Genomic DNA, 20,611 nt, shown 5'->3' with positions numbered 1-20,611 from the left:
AAACAGTAAAAAAAAAGAAAAAAAAAAGTGTAAAAAACAAAAGGGGGCAGGGTAGAAACACCCTGACCCTCTAGGCCTGCTCACGGCAGGGGGGCACAAAAGCATTTTTTCAAATGATTTTTTAAAATAAAAATAGACCGAATTTGCACTGGGTGCGCGAATCCGGTCAAATGTTTTCGCCCAAAAAACTAAAAATGGAAAGCACCGACTCCCACGCTTCAGTTTTTAAAGCTCCCGGGTGGGCCAGGTCCCAGGGGCAATGCTGTTTTATGTAGCAGGGGACCTCGGGAGGGGGGGGGGGGGGGGTACCCGCAGCCCCAGGGACTGCCACCTCCCCGGGGCATTATTAATGCACGGCGGGCACGCTGCCCACACACAGCCCCGGGCGGCTTGCTATATTAAATGTGGGGGGTCCTAGCAGGCACCCCCAAGCCCAGAGTACCGCCACCTCCGTGGCTTTCTTAAATATGCACGGGGGCACTAGGCTCCTCCGCAGCCCCGGGGACTGGCACCTTCCCCGGGGCTTGCTAAATTAGATGTGGCCCCCCCCCCAAACACCGGGGACCGCCACCTCCCCAGGGCTTTCTTAAATTCTGCACGGGGGCCTCGCAGGCCCTCAAGCCCCAGGGACCACCATCTTCCCGGGGTTGTTGAATTGCTGTGAGGGGGCCGTGCGGGCCCCTTCCAGGAGCCCTCAACGGCCATGGGGACTGCCACCCACAGGGCCGGCTCCTGCAATGTCCCGGTTGCCCACCCCCTGGACATTGCTGTTTGCTATGACAGGGTGGGAGCCAAACCCGGCTTTGCTTCATTTTAGCGAGAGCAGAAAACCTGCTCTCGCCTCAACAAAGCACAGCAGATTGGTTTGGGGCAAGGGGAGCTGCATGTTAGCAGTTCCCCTTGCCCAAAAGCAATGCCGGCTCCTGCAGGAGGCAGGGAGCCGGTTGGGACCGTGGGGCTCCCCCCACTGTCCCCAACGTATGCCTAGGCCCCAGGGGACAGGGGCCCTGGGGCCAGCAGTGGCCCAGGGGAGGGGGGCCACGCGGCCCCCCATCCGAATGAAAAAACGTTATTAAAAAGGGGCCAGGCCCCGGGGGGATGGGGTCCACAGGGCCTCAAAAATACTAAAAGAAAGGGGGCCACAGCCCCCCTTCCAAAAAATATATATATATAAAAAAAAAAAACAGCATCTCGCCGGAGGCTCCGCCCCCTCCCTCCACCACTCTGCAAACACGCCCCCTGGCGCGTTCCAAGTTGGGGGATTAAGTCCCCTTCATTCCTGAGGATCCCTGGGAGCCAACTAGCCCATCATGTACCTTCACTAAGCGCCACACAGCTGAATTCCAGAGAGGTGGTCCGAGGCCATGCCCCTTTTTACAGCACTCTGCAAACTCGCCTCTTGGCGCACTGCTGGTGGGGCGGAGGTCCTCTTGTGTCCCAAGGACATCAGGACACAAGTGGACTTCATCTCCCGAGCAGCAGTGCGCCAGGACCCATGTTTGCAGAGTGGTGTAAAAAAAGGGGGCGTGGCCTCAGACCACTCTCAGCAATCCAGTTGTGTGGGGCTTACTGGAGGTACCTGGTGGGCTAGTTGGCCCCTAGGGACCCTCGTGAGGAAAGGGTACTTTATACCCCAACCAAGAGTGCGCCAGGAGGCACGCTTGCAGAATGGTGGAGAAAGGGGGCATGGCCTGGGTCCACCTCTCAGCAATCCCACTGTTTGGGGGCTTACTGGAGGTAAGAGGTAGGCTAGTTGGCCCCTTAAGACCCCTAGCAGGGAAGGGGACTTCAATCTCCATCGAAGAGCGCGCCAGGGAGAGCATTTGCAGAGTGGTGGGCAAAGGGGCGTGGCCTGTTATGAGAACTTAGCAATCCTGCTGTGTGGTACTTACTGGAGGTAATAGGAGTAGTTGGCCCCCCAAAGATGTTCTTGGGGGCCAAGTACCCCTCGTTACCTCCAGTAAGTCCCACACAGTAGGATTGCTAAGACATCTTCGGAGGCCATGCCCCCTTTTTCCACCACTCCTCCTGGCAGACTGCGAGATGGGGGATGAAGTTTACTTTACTTCGGAGGGACTTTGGGGGCCAAGAAGCCCTCCTGGTACCTCCTTTAAGTCCTACGTAGCGGAATATTTTAGCGCTGGTCGGAGGCCCAGCACCCTTTCTCTACCAGTCTGCAAACGCAACTACTAGTTAAAGTAGCATGTTTCTGCACCTCTGACTTAGAGGTAGTTTTACCCCCCTGCCCTATTATATACTAGGGCCTTACAGGGGAGGTCATACCAATCACAGGGGTACCTCAACCCATAGTGTACCCTAGTGTATGTAGGTGTTTTCACTGTATTCTAAGTGCCTTTTAGCATAGCACTGGCTCTAGGCCCGTTTGTCAGAGTCAGTTACCACCAGTGCCAGTCAGCGAAACGCTGGGGGCACACAATGACTTTGCAACAAGGCCTCTTTCTGCACCTTTGTTGGTTCTCTCTGCATATCTTTTGCTTCTTTCTGCACCTTTCTTCCTCTTTCTGCACATGTCCTACCTCTGTAGGCATAGTTAGAAATTAGCATTTACAAAATCTTTGAAATTCTTTTAAAACACTATAGGTTTCAGGTACATTATAGTTAGTTGGACATTTCACTCCTACAAAACCAGTGAAATTCGGCTGTTATAGTTAGTTCAGCTAACTATAACTCGCGCCCCCACAATGCACTGCTGATGACGTCACATTACATCATTCATGACATGGTCAGTGACATCACTGATGACATCTCAAATGACATCACTGATAACATCATCCATGTGATAATCAGATGCACCTCCTCACAACTGAATATAACCTTTGATACACCCACTCTAAAATACAGACTAGCATTTTCAAAACCATACACACACCAATACAAGTTACTCCATACCCACTCACCGATTCCTAGGTCTATACACACATCCACTTATTCACCTATACAGTCACTCATACATGCAGTCACTCTTCAATACAGCAATATCATATGCACTTAAACACCTATAGAGACACTCACACACTGCCACTTATCCATAGTTACTCACCTCACTTATTCATACATATACTAACACATACTTACTCTTATACAATCACTGATACAAGCAAACACTCATCCATACAGCCACTCACAATCACTCACACCCACATAGACATTTATATACTCAAACACTCACATATATACTGCCTTTCACATATGTAGTTACTCACACATGCACCACTGAGACATCCATTCACTCACCAACACAGCCATACATACTCACCCACCCATATAGCCCCTCACGGACGCACTCTTGAACCCATACACCCAGTGAACCGCCCACAGGGAGTCACACACCCCCACCCACCCACACAGACACTTAGGCACCCATACAGATACTCAGACAACCAATCAATAACCCATATAGACACTCATGGAGTCGCTTACACACCCACTGACCGACATTTACGTATTTTAGTCACTAACCCATGCATTCACTAAGACACGTTTAATCATTCACTTCTACACAGTCACGCACCTCCTAAATGGTACATTCAGACACTTATACACCCACTCATTCTTTAATACACCTTGGTGTGTGTGTATATATATCAGGGCTTGACAAATCCACTCGCCCGCTCGCATGTGCGAGGTAGAATTAATAAGGACGAGCTATTTTTAGGTCCTACTCACCCTGTCTGGAGAGAAGGAAAACAAACTAACTTTTATCCTTTGTCTTTAAAAACGGAGCAAATGTGACAAGTTAACAAGATTTAAAGGCATTTTTATCGCTCACAAAGCTAATGAGCAATAAAGATGCCTTTAAATCTTGTTAACTTGTCACATTTGCTCCGCTTTCAGAGACGGAGGTCAAGTAGGGTGAAATTAGGTCGAGGAGAATTTTGAAGGTACTAGACCTGCAGGACTAGTACCATTTTTCGAGCCCTGTATATATATATATATATATATATATATATATATATATATATATATATATATATATATATATTAATTTAAACTTTACAGAAACAGTCACTGGATGATGTCATCAGTGATGTCATTTGAGTTGTCATCACTGAGGTCACTGAGCACGTCATGAATGATGTAATGTGTGACGTCATCAGCAGTACATTGTGGGGGCGAGTTCTTGTTAGCTGAACTAACTAGAACGGCCGATTTTCACTAGTTTTGTACGAGTGAAATGTCCATCTAACTATAACATCCCTGAAACCTATGTTTTTTCAAGTTAATTTCAAAGGTTTTTTAAATGGCAATCTCTAACTAGAACGTCCCTGAAACCTATGGTTTTTTCAGTGAATTTCAAAGGTTTTTTAAATGCTAATTTCTAACTATAACGTCCCTGAAACCTATGGTTTTTTCAATGAAATATATATATATATATATATATATATATATATATATATATATATAATTTTTTTTTTTTTACAGTCTACGCTGGCTACATCAGTTTTTTGTTTGTTTTCTAACTTTCAGCCAAGCTTCGCAGCCTACATTTGGCTGTACAACATGGCCAAAAAAACATTGATAAAGCTAATAGGGCTGGTATAGGTGAGACCTATTGGCAATGCTCGTTTTTCCTGGTGGGCGGGGACAAGGTAAGCAAGAGAGAGGGGGCTGGGCAAGCAAGAACAGGGAAGGGAGGGGGAGGTGGGGTGCAAGCAAGAATGCATTAGGGGTGTGAAGCAACGACAATATTGAAAAAAGTGGGCAGCAAAGATGGAGCAAGCAACAACACAGAGCAGGAAGGGAGAGTGAAGATGTCCTGCGAAAACTTGGCCTCTTATGGATTGCTATAACTAAATAGGTCTGGTCTTAGTGACGGATTGGCTTTGCCTATAGGTTTGAGCCAGGCAGCACAGCATCTGTGATGTGGTGAAAGTGCGTGTTGGGGGGAGCATTTAATGCAGCTGTCTGCATGCCTCACAATACACAGTGAATACGCTGACTAGTAGGCTCTAAGTAAAAAGTACCTCTGAAAGTGCACGAGTAGTGGAAAGACACTGGGTGCCAAAAAGGAAGCAGTCCGTGGGCCATGCTCCAGGGGAAGAACAAGCACACAAGAGGAAGTGAATCTGGCACATGCTGACCAAAGAGAAGCAAGAAATGAAAGTGACGAAGCCAACCAATGGTAAGCAATGGGCGGGCTCTAAGACCCCTGCAAGATAACATTTCTCACGAGAGACAGGCATGCATGGTCTCAGGCGAGATCTATAAAGCAAAGTATAAATCATGGCCTTGCTGGAGAAAACTGCACAAAATAATCAGGAAAAATTAGCCAAGAACAACAATTTTAATTTATATAAAAATTTTTTTTAAAAAGAGTCTAGTTAGAACAGTTTTCTTTTCATTTGTAAAAAGCCAGTTGTGTACTTCAAAAACAGGTTAACCTCCAACCACAAATGTACACCAAAATCCATTTACAATCAGAATGTGAAGGTTTAACAAATACCCTCTTCCGTTAAAATAAACAGCAACATTGAAGATTGAGCTTTTTCCTCTCTGGAAACAGTATGAACTTTTTGGCAATCCTGTCTTAAACATTTGCAGAGTTGAAATAGACAGCAGTAGTAGGAAGGAAATGTACGGGTTGTCACACGTTTGCCAAGCAATGTGTAAGCGTAAACTACACATTGGATCTGGCCGAAAGAGAGAAATGGCTCCTAAGCCCCAAAGTGGTTCCCTGTAAACTAAGTCTTCTATAAAGCTCACAACCCTTCTAGAGCAAAGGACCAGAATGACTGCAAATACTGGCCCCTCATTAAGCACAAGACCGGAAACTACACACCATGGTCGAATAAACCAATAAACATTCAAAAGATTATAACACTTTGGCAGAACCCCGAGGGTATACAACATCATAATGTGGAACACACAGAACCTAAATCTGACAACTGGACCAAAATACAAGCAATTAAGAAAAAACCTGAAAACCAGAGTTTTCAAATTCACTTCCAGCAGAACTTCACAGAGCTGAAGGATTCGGAATAAGGGTCACTGGACCAATGCCTACCATCCCAATTGTACTTTTACCTACCGAACATCCCATCTGAAGTAAACTGGTTTGTCTATCACTTAGCCCTGTTAAGTAACTAAAAAGGTAATCTGCAGGGTTTTCTAAAGCTACAAAATAAAGACCTGAAAATACATGGGAGCCACTTGACTCTTAAAGAAACACCATGCACTTACCAAGAACCTGTAAAAAGTTACAAGCAAGAAGTAGAAAAATTCTGAATATTAATAGTTTTCAATAATGTTTATATTTGCTCATATCTCAAATGTTTCTGAAATGAAGACATCTGGCACCGAACCGACGTGTCCTTAGAACTGCTCCCTAAAAAAGATATGGACTGGGGGGGAGGGGATGGGGGAGGAGGTGGACTGGAGAAATTACAGCTCTTCCTTAATTGCACTTTTCCCACCACAACAACCCATCTGGTGCTACCAACGTCCCTATGATACATTCTAATTTTTCTTCTCAGGAGGTTAAAATAATGATATATTACAAGTAATGCTCAATGAAAAAGATTTATGTTTCCTCAAAACGTGATTGTTTAATCATTCAACCTGCTGTTCGGCAGGACATTCAAATAAATAAACGTCAACATTCAAAATGTGTGTCGGCTATTTACAGTGAAGCAACCTTCCCATTAAACCTCAATTCTCACCCCAATCCTCTCAGAAGTGAGGAGTATTTACACTGCATTAAATCCACAACTTCAGCCAAAAAGAGAGCAAATAGAGGAAGCGTTCATGTGCTGCAAAGTCTTATTAATAGCTCTATTTGTCAGGTCTTCCACTATCTTTCTTGTCTCTGCAATCTTCACAGGTGTCCTCCCGCACTATCTCCACTTCCAAACGTCCGATGTATAGAGAAATGGCACAGACCCAAAATAGCCCCAGCGATAACACTGCAGCTCCGCTCAGCATGGCTGCAGAAACAGAAAGCATCATGGTCCGGCGTAGCATGACGAGATTGGCAAGGTAGGAAGCACTTCCATACGAGACACAAACTCCACCTAGAATGAAGAATCCTGCAGAAAACAATCACGAGAAAGATACATTAACCAGGGTCTTGGAACGCTTTTCAAGCATGCTTATAGGACAACGCACCCAAAGTACCGTGTTCTGCACATCTAATTAACCAACCCCAAGCTTCAAGAAGCCCAGATCAAATATGGAAGCATTTTTGACTCAACCAATACCCAACTCACCGGAATATGGGTAAAGTTAAGTCTGATGAGGCCATTTTTTCCGCACCTTTCATAATTACTGGTATTGAAACCACACTAATGACAATTAGAGAACAAGTGAGTGTGGGGCCAGGGAATACGTTCAGGCGTTTAAGGAAAGGAAGAGCTCAAAGACCTCACAACATAGCTTGGTAAGCAACGCTATGCAGAATTAGTACACACAATATGCGTATCAAAAGGATTACTTCACATTCTGCTCAATCTTCCTGTTCGTTACTCCTCCAACCAAACAAGATTAATAGGGCTTAGCTGCCAGTGAAGGAAACACAAATAACAAATAAAGCAGTGATCTTGTTTTTTTCCGTTTGATATAACAATTTACGCTAGATTTGCATATGTTAAGTGGAGAAATGTGGCTCAATGGTTAGAGCGGCAGACCCTGAAGCATAGTTCTGGCCTGGGACCAGAGTACAATCCCCCGCCTCGGCGGGTCTTGGATTCAATTTCCTCGGACCTGATAATTCTCGCCTCGGTGCCTAGTCTAATCATGGGTCCCACGCTGCAACTCTGGGCAATAGCTTGCTTAATCTCCACAAGGCCCCAGCAGCGCTGGGATGCCTGGCTTCACCATGGGGGTGCCCAGGAGTGGACATTTCACAGGGAAAGGCCAGGAAGGGTTCCTCAGCGGTAGGAGTAAAAGCGCCAGGAGACCCCCCGTTGGGGGTGGCAGTGCGCTATACAAGTACATTTACATTTTAAGCAAATATGCTTTAATGGAATGTTGAGTCTCACAATGCAAGATCAGGCAGAGGTGGAGTCATTTAATTAAAATGCACGTTACTATAGCAAATGTAGAGTTAAAGATATGTGAACTCAATTTATGAACAAAGAGCACATAACCAAATGTGTGAAATGAAGGCGTATATTGTTTCTAACAATCTAACCTAATATATGAAAATGGGTGCAAGTGCATTTTATGCATGTGCGGTCTGGTCTAGTTGGTGGAGGTGAGATGTTTTGGTATTTAAACTAGTTACTGAGAAGGTTGCAGAGTGTGCTGCTTACTATGCGCGTTTAATGTTTCTTTTGAACGTGAATCATATTTATTTAGAAAACTACCACTACAAAGTTACACAAAATGAAAACATTACTTATTGGTTTGCAGATCCTAGTGCTTTGGATTCACATGCTTTGCACACTCCTGCCATCTAGTGTTGGGAGTGCACATCGGATGTTGTAAGCAGATATTTTGGATTCAAAGTGACCCAAGAAACCTCCACGAAACCCACAAAACATCAGATTCCAACTTAGATTGCGTTTTCTCCATAGAGAAGAAAGAAAAAATATGTAGTGGAACCAAGCAGGACAGTATGCATTCTGGTGTGTTAGTTCAAACATCACACTATAAAGTTCTTATCCAGGGAGCCAAATATTTCTGAACGCAGAAAGCCCCTCAATGAATCCTCTTTGCTCTTCATGAGAGTGGAAAACCCAACTGAACCACAGTAGCCAATCCTTGCACTGCAACCTGTTAAACCAAATTAGTTTAAAAGCAGGAACTGGGACAGAGGAATTAAAATTATGCAGAATTTGCCTTTCCATTTTTTCCTAAAAAAAATAGAATCCCACTTCATCAAATTGATTGATTTAATGGCATACAATAGGGTTGGGGAAACTTTCACCTTATATACAGACAGGAAGTGCAAATAGTGTCTCTGACCCATCGTGCTATATAAGGCTCTTACCCAATTGGCATGTGAGTAGGCCTTGGAGGAACAGTAGTTGATGTAATCCTTTTCAATCATACAGCCTGTCATAACTTTCACAAATAGGGGTATGATTTTACTACCTCCAGCTTCTCTGAATACAAAGCCCCCCCCCCCCCCAAAAAAAAATGACAGGCCTTTCTGACAATTCTATCTTTAAAAATCAGTACCCTATGTTTTGATACAGAAATTTATTTATTTTTTAAATGAAGAGTAACACACTGCTGTAAAGAGACCAATCTATTGTTCAACCCCTTAGGAGATAAATCCGGGATAACTATATAATCCGTGTACATCAGCATGGAAAACGACGAACTCTAATACTGGGGGCATCCTTTATACTGTTTTCTAAACTATTAGGAAGGTCTGGAACAAAGTAAAACAACAACAACAACAACAACAACAACAACAACAAAAAAAAGGAGGAGAGGAGCCTACAAGCAACCCTGTTTTAATCCATTTTTAGTTAGAATTATGGAGGACAGGCCCTGATCCCCACCAAATAGAACTGGACGCCAAATGGAAGAATGGAGTGCAATAACTAATGTAAGAAGAGTTTCGGGCATACCTAATTTCGTCAATTTGTTCTATAATGTTGGGAAATCCACTCTGTCGAAAGCTGTGGAGAAGTCTATGAATGCAGCATATACATAAAGCCCACCTATAGAAACATACTTTTCTACTAAAAGCTTATGCATAAAAATATTATCAAGTGTACATTTATTCCTATAGCTGTTCCAAGATGCTCTCTGCAAATATTTTCCCTACCGCATTGAGCAGGGCACTTTGGTGGTCATTACAGGGGAGATTTGTAGGGCCTTTTTAGGTAGAGACTAGGCAGCGCAGCGCTGTCTCTCGACATGTTGTTTCTCCTTCTGTGGCCTTTCACCACGTCCATTACACGCCCATCCCTTTCATTGGTTCCTTGGCCCGACTTTCAAAATACCTTTGGTTTGTTTGGTAAATGGTTAGCTTTGTCCTGCCTTCTGGCTGTTTTGCTCCTGCCCTGCAGACTGACCCGGTTACCTGGATAATTTCACGATCTGACATATTGTATTGTCGCACTAATTCTTTTGCCTCCGTGTGCGTCATCACGCCGGCGGCCATCTTGGTGTGGGTTGATTCTCTGAAAACGCCGGAAACATCCCTGGAAACGCTGTGGTGATCTTTCTCAAGTGCTCATTATATGTGACAGGTATATACTTATCTTCTTAAAATGTAACTTCATTTTGGCTACTATCACATCAAAATGCAATTTGAGCCACCTTCTAAATGTTTGCAAACTAAAGGAGATCCACCCATACCTTGGACAAGGTGGAAAGAGGAATGTATTACCTACTTAAAGGCTATTGCTGGAGAACGTATGTCAGTTGAGAGGAAAAAAAATATTTTTCTTCACTGCTTAGGTTCTGAGGGACAGCTGGTTTATTGGACTCTTCCTCCTGTCAGATCGGGAGGTAATTACAATGTGTATGATGAAGCCATTTTACGCATAAAAGGCAGATTTAAACCAACGACTAGTGTTGCTCTTAATAGGTTTAAATTTCGATGATATTCTAATTTTCTCTAAAAATGAGGAAGGCCACTTTCATCATGTAAAGGATGTTTGCCTTAGGTTAGGTAAGTGTGGTTTGACACTCAAAGCTGGTAAATGTAATTTTTTTTGTAAATCGGTGGAGTATCTAGGTCATACACTCTCAGGTGATGGGATGTGCCAAAGAAATCTTTGGTTGATGCAATCATCAATGCACCCTCTCCTGACAATAAAGAGAAACTCCTTTCTTTTGCGGGCCTGTGTGAATACTATAGTAAATTCATACAGAATTTTGCAACCAAAATGGAGCCTCTTAGGGAGTTAACCAGGAAATCTACGGCGTTTTTCTGGAAATTGTTAATGCTCCTACCCTGAAGTCTTTCTCCCTGAATAAGAGCGGGGTTATCACCGTGGATGCCAGTTTGTATGGGCTTGGAGGAGTGCTTAGCCAGTGTGCGGGGAAGGAAGAATAGTGTGTGGCTTTTGCTTCTAGGAATCTCTCTATGAATGAGAGGAGATATTGCGTGATTGAGAGAATTGTTGGCTTGCATCTGGGCCATTGAACATTTTCGTAACTATCTGTGGGGTAACAGATTTACGCTCAGAACTGATCATAAACCCCTAGTTGGTATATTATCTCCAGGGGGAGGATGGAACTCCACTGCACGAATAGCCCGTCTCACATCTAGACTACAGGAATAAGATTATGAGATTGTGTATGTTCCTGGCAGGAGCAATGTCACGGCTGATTTCCTTTCTAGATTGCAGTGTTCGGATGATCCCCTAGTTGAACAAGAAATGGACATTGTTACCACTGTCAAGGATTTTGTATCTCAGGAGTTTTTGTGTTTGTCTGAGACTGAGTGGATTACTGAGATTAATAATGATATTGTGTCCCAGCGGATCATTGAATATGTAAAAAAATGGATGGCCCAAGGAAAGGTCTGCTTCTGCTGAAATTGCTCCTTTTGTTTCTAGTGAGATTGAAGACCTTGGTGGTTTGCTTTTTAAAGCAGGAAAGATCCTTCCTCCTGCGTCTATGCAGAACAAGATCTTTATTACTTGCCCACCAAGGACATTTGGGTATGTACTCTATGAAACGGCCCATCCGAGTAAATATTTGGTGGCCTGGGTTCGACAAAATGGTAGATAGGGTGGTTAGAGAATGTCCTGAGTGTATCAGTAGTGATAAAATGCTTAAAGTATCATCTGCCCCCCTTAAACCAGTCTCTTGGCCTGAGAGCCGTGGCAAAAAGTAGCTTTTGACATATCAGGTCCTTTCAAACAGTTACCTTCTAATGCCCGTTTTGCTCTGGTTATGGTGGACTACCACTAAGTGGATGGAAGTCAAGTTTGTAGCTAATGCCACAAGTCAAGTTATCATTACCTTTTTCAAAGAAGATTTTGCACAAGGGGTCCCCCGAGGTTCTTGTACCATCCTCGTCGCCAAATATATAAAGATGAGTCTTCAGACGGGGAGTACAAACTCCAAGTTTTATTGAAGATGAGGCACAGCACAACTATATAGAACAACGCTACACAGTAACTGAACTCAAAGAGCTCTGGAACATGGAACGTAAATTGTACAACGCAGGTACAGTGTTCCATGTTCAGGCAAGGAGAAGGCAGGAAACGGGGAAAGAGAGAAGAAGTGCTACAAAAAGAATGCAACACTCTGCTTGTTTTTTTAGTTTCCTGCTTGTGTTCCTGCTCTGGTCTCCTCTCAGAGTGCAGTGCAGTCAGTTGTCTGTGGCTACTTAGCCCGTGCCCCCTCTCATTGTCTATGTTGACCACCTCCCTCCTCCTCTCTTTTCTGGGCCTGTGGAGTTTTTATTTTTTATTTTTAACTAAAATGGCGCGGTAGGCCAGTATAAAAAAAAGTCTAGCCACTGACCAACTTCTTAGTGTCTCCAAGTACAGTGTCTGTACGCAAGTTTAACATCTGATGGAACTCAAGACTGTGTGTGTATCCACTTGGTGCACGGTTAGTGTGGCACCATATCGTTTGAAGTCACTTTAGTTTTTGGTGAGGCTGGACGTGACTTGTACACGACGCACACATGAGCAGGTAGCCCTGTGACTTCATGCTAAAGGCGTTATTTATGGCTCTCCGGAGGGGACGCTATTCTTGGGAAGCACAAACGTTCTCTGGAGGCCACTCCGAGGGGACGTGCAGGCAGTGAACTGCTGCTCTCATTGCGAGGTCCCCAAGATGCAGTTTGTTGTTCTGCAGCCCTGACTCCCTGTAGGAAGGTGGCATGTGTAGTGGCAGTAACTTGGGGGCCTGCGAGCACCCAAGTCTCATTGCTTTTCCCCTTCATTGTTTCACTTGTGCGGTTTTGTATTCCACTAATCTCTGCCTATGGGTTTTGTTTTCTGTTCCCAGAGGCAGTACTGTGCTCTGGACTGCAGGACAAGCACCAGATTCAGTGGCAGGCTGGGTGATCACCAATGCATCTCTGCCCCTGTGGAAGGCTGGGACTTCTCCTGGCCTTAAGCTGCATTCAATGAATGCATGCGCCTGTCCAGCAGCAGAACATTTTGATGCGCTTTATATACAACGTCGTGCTGCAGTGTTGCCGTGGATCTGCGGGCGGGGCAATAGGAACTTCACGAATAACTTAATTACTTTTGAGCAGGTCACACCGCTGTTCTGCCGTTTCTAAGCACTGTAAATAATTTGTTAGTTACCCAATTTATGATACTCAGTTTACGACCTTAGAAAAGATGCAGGACTGAGTCTGTTTTAATTCAGACTCGTGACCTGGCATCAACTGCTTTGTTCTAGCAGTGAATGTTGGCTAATGTTAAACTCGTTGAGATACTCTCCCCCTCTGCGTTTCATTGAATTTATACATCACAATAGCCCATCAAAACATAGAGAAAGTCTACGTTACCTACCCAGCAGGTTTTTGGGATGGGAAGTCAAGTTCGGTTACTTTGCCCACAACTTGGATGGTTACCCCCAAATGGCTTTTTAATTTATCTCCAAACTATCTTTAATCACCCCTTTTTAGGTCTCGGCTAGCGAAGGCTGCGCTTGGGCAGTCTCGCTCGCGAGAGATAATGACTTGGAGTAGAGGGGCTTGAACCCGCCCCTCTTCTCCCCTGTTCTCCATTGGCTGGCCTCTTGAATGCTGGCCAGCCATTGGAGAAGAGGTCCGTCACTCCAAACAGGCCCCGTCCTTTTCGGATTCGGGGGCGTGTTTTTTTCAACTTCTCATCATCTCCTCCAGCCAATGGCAAGAGGAGAGAAAAGCAAAACACGCCCTTGAATCCGGAAACGCCGCTGCCTTTCTCCGAGGCATTTCTGCTTCGCCTCGGAGAAAGGCGGTGGTGTGCTTGTCGAGAAAGGAACGTTTTCAAACTCTTGCAGGCTATTTGTTTTTGCTGGCTTCTCAGGTGTGTGCGTAATGAGGTCCACAGGTTGGCACTCGTGCGCCAAATGAATTGTTTAACTTTTATGGGTAATCTTCTGCGATCGGCTTTGGTTGTCTGTGCTCCCTGCTATGTAGAATGTGACAGATTCTGAAATCGAATAGGCTTCGTCCATTTTATATTCACACGAGTTTCCATGATATTTTTGATCAGTGCTGTGGTTGTTTGAGTGTTACCGTGCAACATTTTTTTTTTTTTTTTAATACTCGAGTGCTTGATCTTTCAATCACGCGGTAATGAATACGCATATATTCATGAGGACTGATTACACACCTGTTTAGTATTTGATATTTTGATGTGGTGCTGAAAGGTTCCAGTAATTGGTAGTGGTTGAAGAGAACACCTTGACTTCTAACTGGCACAAAAGTGGGAGGACGGAAAACAATAAGACCGTATTTTTTTAAGAAGAAGGGCCGGAGCGACAATGAAAAAGCAACCGCGAGGCGCAGCGCGAGATCCATATCTGCGGCCGCCATCGATCTGTCCGGGCGAGCTTTTAATTACAGCACAGTCGGCTGGAGCGGCAAAAAGAGACGGAGCGCTCGAGCCCTCGGCTGTGTGCGGCTGCGCAGGGTCATCCCTCATGACACCCTGCGATCAGAGCGGTCACAGGCTTTACTGCCACTGATGGCTCTCCCCGCGTGGGCATCGCTCACCGAGAGGACCCGGGCGTAGCCGCGGGCCTGAAGAGGAAACGAACGAGGTAAACAGGTGGTAGGGCACACTCAGCTACTTGCCATTGGTACTCATGAAACACGGGGAGACCGTATAAAAAAAAACACAAGTGTAGGGCCTAAAGTTCGCCTTAGGAGCAGCAGCTGACCTCGGACGCCGGAGCAGCTTACTACCAGGCCTGCCTTCTCTTGAGTTGATCCCACCCATCGCCTCTTTCTTTGCCCAGCCCCGGCTTTTTGACGCAGAACTGAGCCCTATGACTTTTCCAATGGATAGTATATCGGGACTCGAGTGGGGCTCCGATGCAGGGCTAGGCGGGGAGTAGGCCAAAGACGGGTCAGGTCAGATGCCAGAGGTGATCTCCAGTGAAGGTAAGGGTACGTTGACAGAGGTGTGAAGCGGTGGCCATGGGCAGGAGCACCTGGGGAGGAAGGACATGTGAAAAGGAGGTACAGTGGAAGTACAGGAGAAAGGAAAAGTGCTTCTCCTCTGCACTTATAAACAACTGAGAGTATCATATAGTCTACAAAATTTTTGGTTTTGATTCAGATATATTTTTGCACAATATTTATTTGCATAATGGTTTCAACAATAATTATTTCATACAAAATATTGCTTTCGAAATATCAATTTATTTTCCTACAGAAGATCTTTTAAGTACAAATATGGTTTCTAAATTCCGATCTTTTCAACTAGAGTTTTAATATCATTTTGAAAATAAATGTCTGTATTTGGGCCCAAACCAATAAACGCTTTCTTTAATGCCATTATTATCGCACATTGTAATGGAGTATCAGAAAGCCCTACTCACCGAAGGAAAACTAAACACACCTCTCAGGCGCCTCTTTCATATCAGGAGCGGAGTTCCAATAATCAGTGGTGGCTGGTATGGAACGGTGGTGGTGTGGGTATGGTGGGGAGGGGTTAGGAAAGAAAAAAATTAAACTTAGCTGGGGTCGCCGTTGCCAGCCACCGCCTCTCCTTCAAGCAGGAACCAGGAAGAACCCAGCCTCTGAGAATCACCTGACCATTCAGAACACTGCCTTACAGCTGCATTGTGATTGGTCTGGCTTTGTGTGGGTGGCTTTGTGTGTGTGGCTGGCTGCAAATGCAATAGGTCTCGCATTTCAGAGTGATTAAGCTAATGACATTGTAAATAACAATGCCGTTTCTTTAAATGTTTTAAAAACAAAAACAAACACAAATAATGTCATGAGCAATGCCAATAGCTCTAACTTTAACAATGCCGAGACCGTTGCATTGTAAATGCTTGTTTTCTATCCAAAGAGCGGTCCAACATTTGACTAGCTAAAACTTGTTACACGAATGCTCCACTACCTTCACAGAACACGATTTCACCAATTACGTGGGTCTGGCTTCTGGATAGTGGATATACGTGGCCACACAACATCCCTGCAAACATTGGTAAACATCACAGGTGCATAGACATCCTTACCCTCAAATCCATTCCGGAAAATCCACTACACATTGTAACATCTTATAATAACATGCCACTACATACACTGCCGCACTAAATCATTCCACTCCATGCCACACAATTACAAACCAATAACAAACACATAATTACACTCTGCACACCATATAATTACACTCTACACAACACAATTAAACTCCATATAATTTTACTACAAAATTACACTCCAACCTACATTTCACGCAGCTTAGTTACATTGCAACTACTATCTGTGGTACCTGGATAAGAGACCCAAAAGTTGACATTGTGCCACTTAATGGCCTGTTTTAAAAAAGAAGTGGCAACATGGTACTGGGCTATAATTGACATGGAAGATGGCCCTTTTCTCCTGCCGGAGGAACTCTGGGGAGAGAGCTTGCCAAGGATCGCGACAGAAGATCAATGACAAGTAACTATGTCGACACTATATAAGTTGGTTAAACCTGCGAATTTAAGAAGAAACCACTTGTTCACTCTCCACAGGGCATATTGGACTCCAAAGCGGCTGGCAAAATTTAAAGAAGGTGGTAATGTAAGATGCCCCAAATGTAATAGCCCAAACGAAGATGATATTCACATGTTTGCAACATGCCCGGCGATCAAGATCTTTTGGGATGCTGTAAGTAAATGTTTGTCAGTCATTCTCAAGCAAAAGATCGAGGTAAGCCCTGAGAATATTATTACAGGTAGAATGGATCTACAAGGCAAGGGCTTGGACGATAGAGCAAAATTGGTGTTTTATGCTATACTGTTGGCCCGAAGGGAAATTTGTAAACTTTGGGTTTCTCCTGACTCCCCTACAGATCTGACGTGGATTAGAGCTATGAGAGACATTGGTAAACTGGATATGGTAGTTCCCCTGAAAAAGAAGCACAGATTTTGGCTGTTATTTTTTGATCATTATGGGTGATGGGTTGGGGGAGGATCGGTTTAATAATGAAGTATTGTGTTGATGGAGACTTCCAGTCCTATGATTAAGTTGCTTTTTATCTTTTGGAGAATTTTGCGGTAGGAAGTTGGAGTGAGGATCTTGTATCCGCTCTTCTCCAGCTTTCTGTTTAGCAGTCCTCCTTAAATATAAGATAATCTACACCCTTGGGCGTTACACAGATAGAACGGGTGGAAAGCAGCACATGAGGACAAAAAAGAATAAAAAAAAAAATTAAAAAAAATTACACTCCAACCTACATTTCACGCAGCTTATTTACATTGCACACTACCATCTGTGGTACCTGGATAAGAGACCCAAAAGTTGACATTGTGCCACTTAATGGCGACACCAATGGCTTCTCTACTTTACAATGGCAATCCTCCAGCTTTCATTATCTGGAGGAGGGGCATCATCAGCACTGTGGGCAAAAGCCCTCTTTCCTGGTTGTACGTACTACAGGAGAATTTAAAAGTACATGACCACTTTTTTACTTGAAATAGTCTAGTACAGCTTTGCATTTCTCTCTCTACTCTTGGAGTGACAACACTTGCTTGAAACCGGGTCTTTAACCCCTTGCATGCCCGCCCCTTTCCCCGCCCAGTGCCGCGCCTTGCATTAGCGGGCGGAGTTCATGACGAGCTGGACTCGTCATGGGCACAGCGCCACCGCAGCCCATGACGAGTCCAGCTCGTCATGGGCACTGAAGGGGTTAAAATTACCCAGCGAGCAAACAGCCATGCTTTTGAACATCGGCAATAATTGGACCAAGAGTTTAGTTTTCTTATCTTCTTTCACAACATGCAGTTTGACTTTATGGTGGTTAACAGCTCCTTAGATGACTGCATGGAATGGTGTCATCTGGTGGAGAAGGCTTTAGGGCTCCGTACATGGGGTCTCCTTGACATGTACACTGTAGTCATTCCAAGGGTCGTCTCACATAGTCTGTTGAGAGGCTCCTCAAAGATCCTGCAGATCTGTGGCAGTCTCTAGGTGCAATCATGTGTGGGCTGATTTTAGTGGTTCGTGATATTGCACAGGTAACTGTGCAGTTAGTAGTGGTGACTGTATTTAGTCCTGTGCTTTTTAGGAATAGGAGAGGATCTAAATTTCTCTGATATTGCTTCCTCAAATGCCAGCCGCCACTTCTTTGGGTGTGTAATCCGGTTGGTGCTTGTATGTGGGGGACATGCCAGATTGTGCACTGTGACAGGGTCAGTGTATACGTTCTTTTGCCAGATATCGGGTTGCTCTCCCTGTTCATCTAAAGGTGTGGGCTTATTGGGTGTCAAAGCTGGTTTCAAATTCTACTTCGGTTCAGAGGCCGGTGTGGCAGTATCTTGGTGCCAAGCTAGTGTCTATCAGTTGTGAGGCTCGAGGGGCTGATGGTAAGGCTTCTTCACAGAATCAGTAGGTTTTTGGGGTAGATGGAAGAGTGGTTGGCACAGATTAAGGCTTTCGTGCAGCGGCTCGAAGCCTGGTTCTCTTGAGGCGGACGTCTGCCCTTGAGCTAAGGATCAACAAACAAAAAGTTGAACCCCCAGGGGTAAAATCCTTAGCTGGTGTGGATGCTAAAATCCTAGATGCAGTCTGCGTCCTGGATGCGGGCTTCATTGTATGGGGATGGATCATCTACAAAGTCTGAGCCCTTTGAGGATGGGTATTGTGTACTCCTTTTCCCTGGGCTTCCTGGAATAGAGACTGTGCTGTAAATTTCTCAATCTGAATAGGTTCTCTCAATGCTAAACACAGTCGATGGCTAATGAGAGACCCGGCAGTGCATTCTTTAGTGCAGCTCCAACGTTTCGCTAATGCGATGAATGGTCATTTTGTTTTTAAAGGCTTAGCAGGCTGAACATGTCAAACCTTTAAGATCCACCAATGAGCAAAGGTTGCTGAACACATGCTGGTTTCTTTAGGGGAATCTGCTATTGCATTTGGTGCAGAACTGGGAGGGCGAGTTCTTCATAATGTCCCTATCCCCCTTGGCCCTATTGTGAGTCATTCATATACAATTCATATACAAAATGGCCTCAGATTCCTCAGAATATTCTAGTACAGAGAATCAATAGTGGTTGATGGTCGCAAGGGTGTCCTCATTATTTGCAGGAGGCATTTCAGTGACTGAAGTCCAATGATTGTCTTCTGTAGTTTGATGGTTCAGGGGCTTTAATAAGGGGGGGGATTTAAGGTGGAGTAAAATATTTTCTAGCATTTGTGATAAGAATTTTCAATTCTATTAAGGACACTGAGGCGAGGATTATGCTTCTCTTTCTTTACTTTTTTTTAATACAATAGCCAGTAGGAACGTTAAAGAGAAAAAAACTACACTTCCCATGAGTGTCTATCAACCCAGCCACATGTACCACTCAGAGCCGTTTTCCCTATGTAACAGCAAACTGCCATTGTAGGTCCTCTTTCTTTGCTCAGACTCCAAGTCCAGCAACTAGAAGAACCACAGGACTCAAATGGAGTCTAACTCAAACACCCTTGCTCCAGGGTGTCGAAGAATTTGTCGTTTGGCGAAAACATCCACAGAAAAATCTTCACTGCAAAAGTAGATCATTGACCACATCACAATCTCCCCATTGGTTCGCGTTTTACTTTTGTTCGTTTCCTAAGAAGAAAGAAGAAACTACAACCATAATCGCTGGTCACTGAACAGAAAATAATCCGTAACAGAGAACAGGGCGGGAACTTATAACAATATCAATCATTAGATCCAAATGGTGTTACTACAGATACACACAAATGCTCACTTAAACCAGAGTGGGATAATCCTTAACTTCATGTCCTTAATTGATTTGAAAATTCTTATCGCAAATGCTAGAATTTCTTTTTATTCTCTGTCGGGACCGGAGGCTCAGATTATGCTTTTTCAAAGTGGTGCTCCCACCACTGAAGTAATATTCACAACAGGTTAATGGTGAAAGGACGTGGATTCAGACGACCAGTCCGCTGCTTTGAGAATATCTTCTAGCCATGATCCTAACATAAGAGACTTAGAGAACAAAGGGCCTCATGTAGGTAGCGTACCAGTTACCACTTCTTAAATACCGAGCCGTACCGACTCGGTATTTAAGAAGTGGTAACTCGTATGTAGGTAATGAGTCGGTAATTTTTACCGATTCGTTACTAGTCGGTGATTACCGAATCGGTATTTACCGATTCGGTAATGAGGCATACCTTCCCATTGATGGGAAGGTATGCCTCATTACCGAATCGGTAAAGACCGATTCGGTAATGGGGGGAACACATACAAGGGTGGCAGGGTGTCACATTGACACCCTGTTGCACCCCTGTTTCGGCCATGTGTGCACATGTGGCACACATACATGCCCTAAGGGCATGTATGTATGCCACATTGCACACAGCTACGCGCGTACAAATGCATTTACACATACATTCATTATTTACCACCAACTATAAGTTGGTGGTAAATACCGACTCATAAACACACACACACTCCCCCTACATCTCGATTTTGCTTTCGGAATTTACCGAATCGGTAAAATTACCGATTCGGAAGAGTTACCGATTCGGTAACATTACCGATTCGGTATTATTACCGAATCGGTAATTTTACCGATT

General features: G+C 44.4%; 1 protein-coding gene across 1 annotated transcript in view; it reads right to left on the bottom strand.

Annotated features, from left to right (window-relative positions):
* Window positions 1-5,286: 5,286 nt before the first annotated feature.
* TMEM160 (transmembrane protein 160) overlaps window positions 5,287-20,611 on the bottom strand; it is a 74,728-nt gene continuing 59,403 nt past the window's right edge. The window contains exon 3 of the mRNA XM_085625661.1: window positions 5,287-7,046. Coding sequence (XP_085481787.1) covers window positions 6,793-7,046 — 254 coding nt within the window. The 3' untranslated portion in view covers window positions 5,287-6,792. The remainder of the gene's footprint in view (window positions 7,047-20,611) is intronic.

The sequence above is a fragment of the Triturus cristatus genome, chromosome 9 (assembly GCF_964204655.1).
Source record: "Triturus cristatus chromosome 9, aTriCri1.1, whole genome shotgun sequence".
NCBI classification, from domain to species: domain Eukaryota; kingdom Metazoa; phylum Chordata; class Amphibia; order Caudata; family Salamandridae; genus Triturus; species Triturus cristatus.
This window is presented reverse-complemented; position numbering and strand designations above follow the sequence as displayed.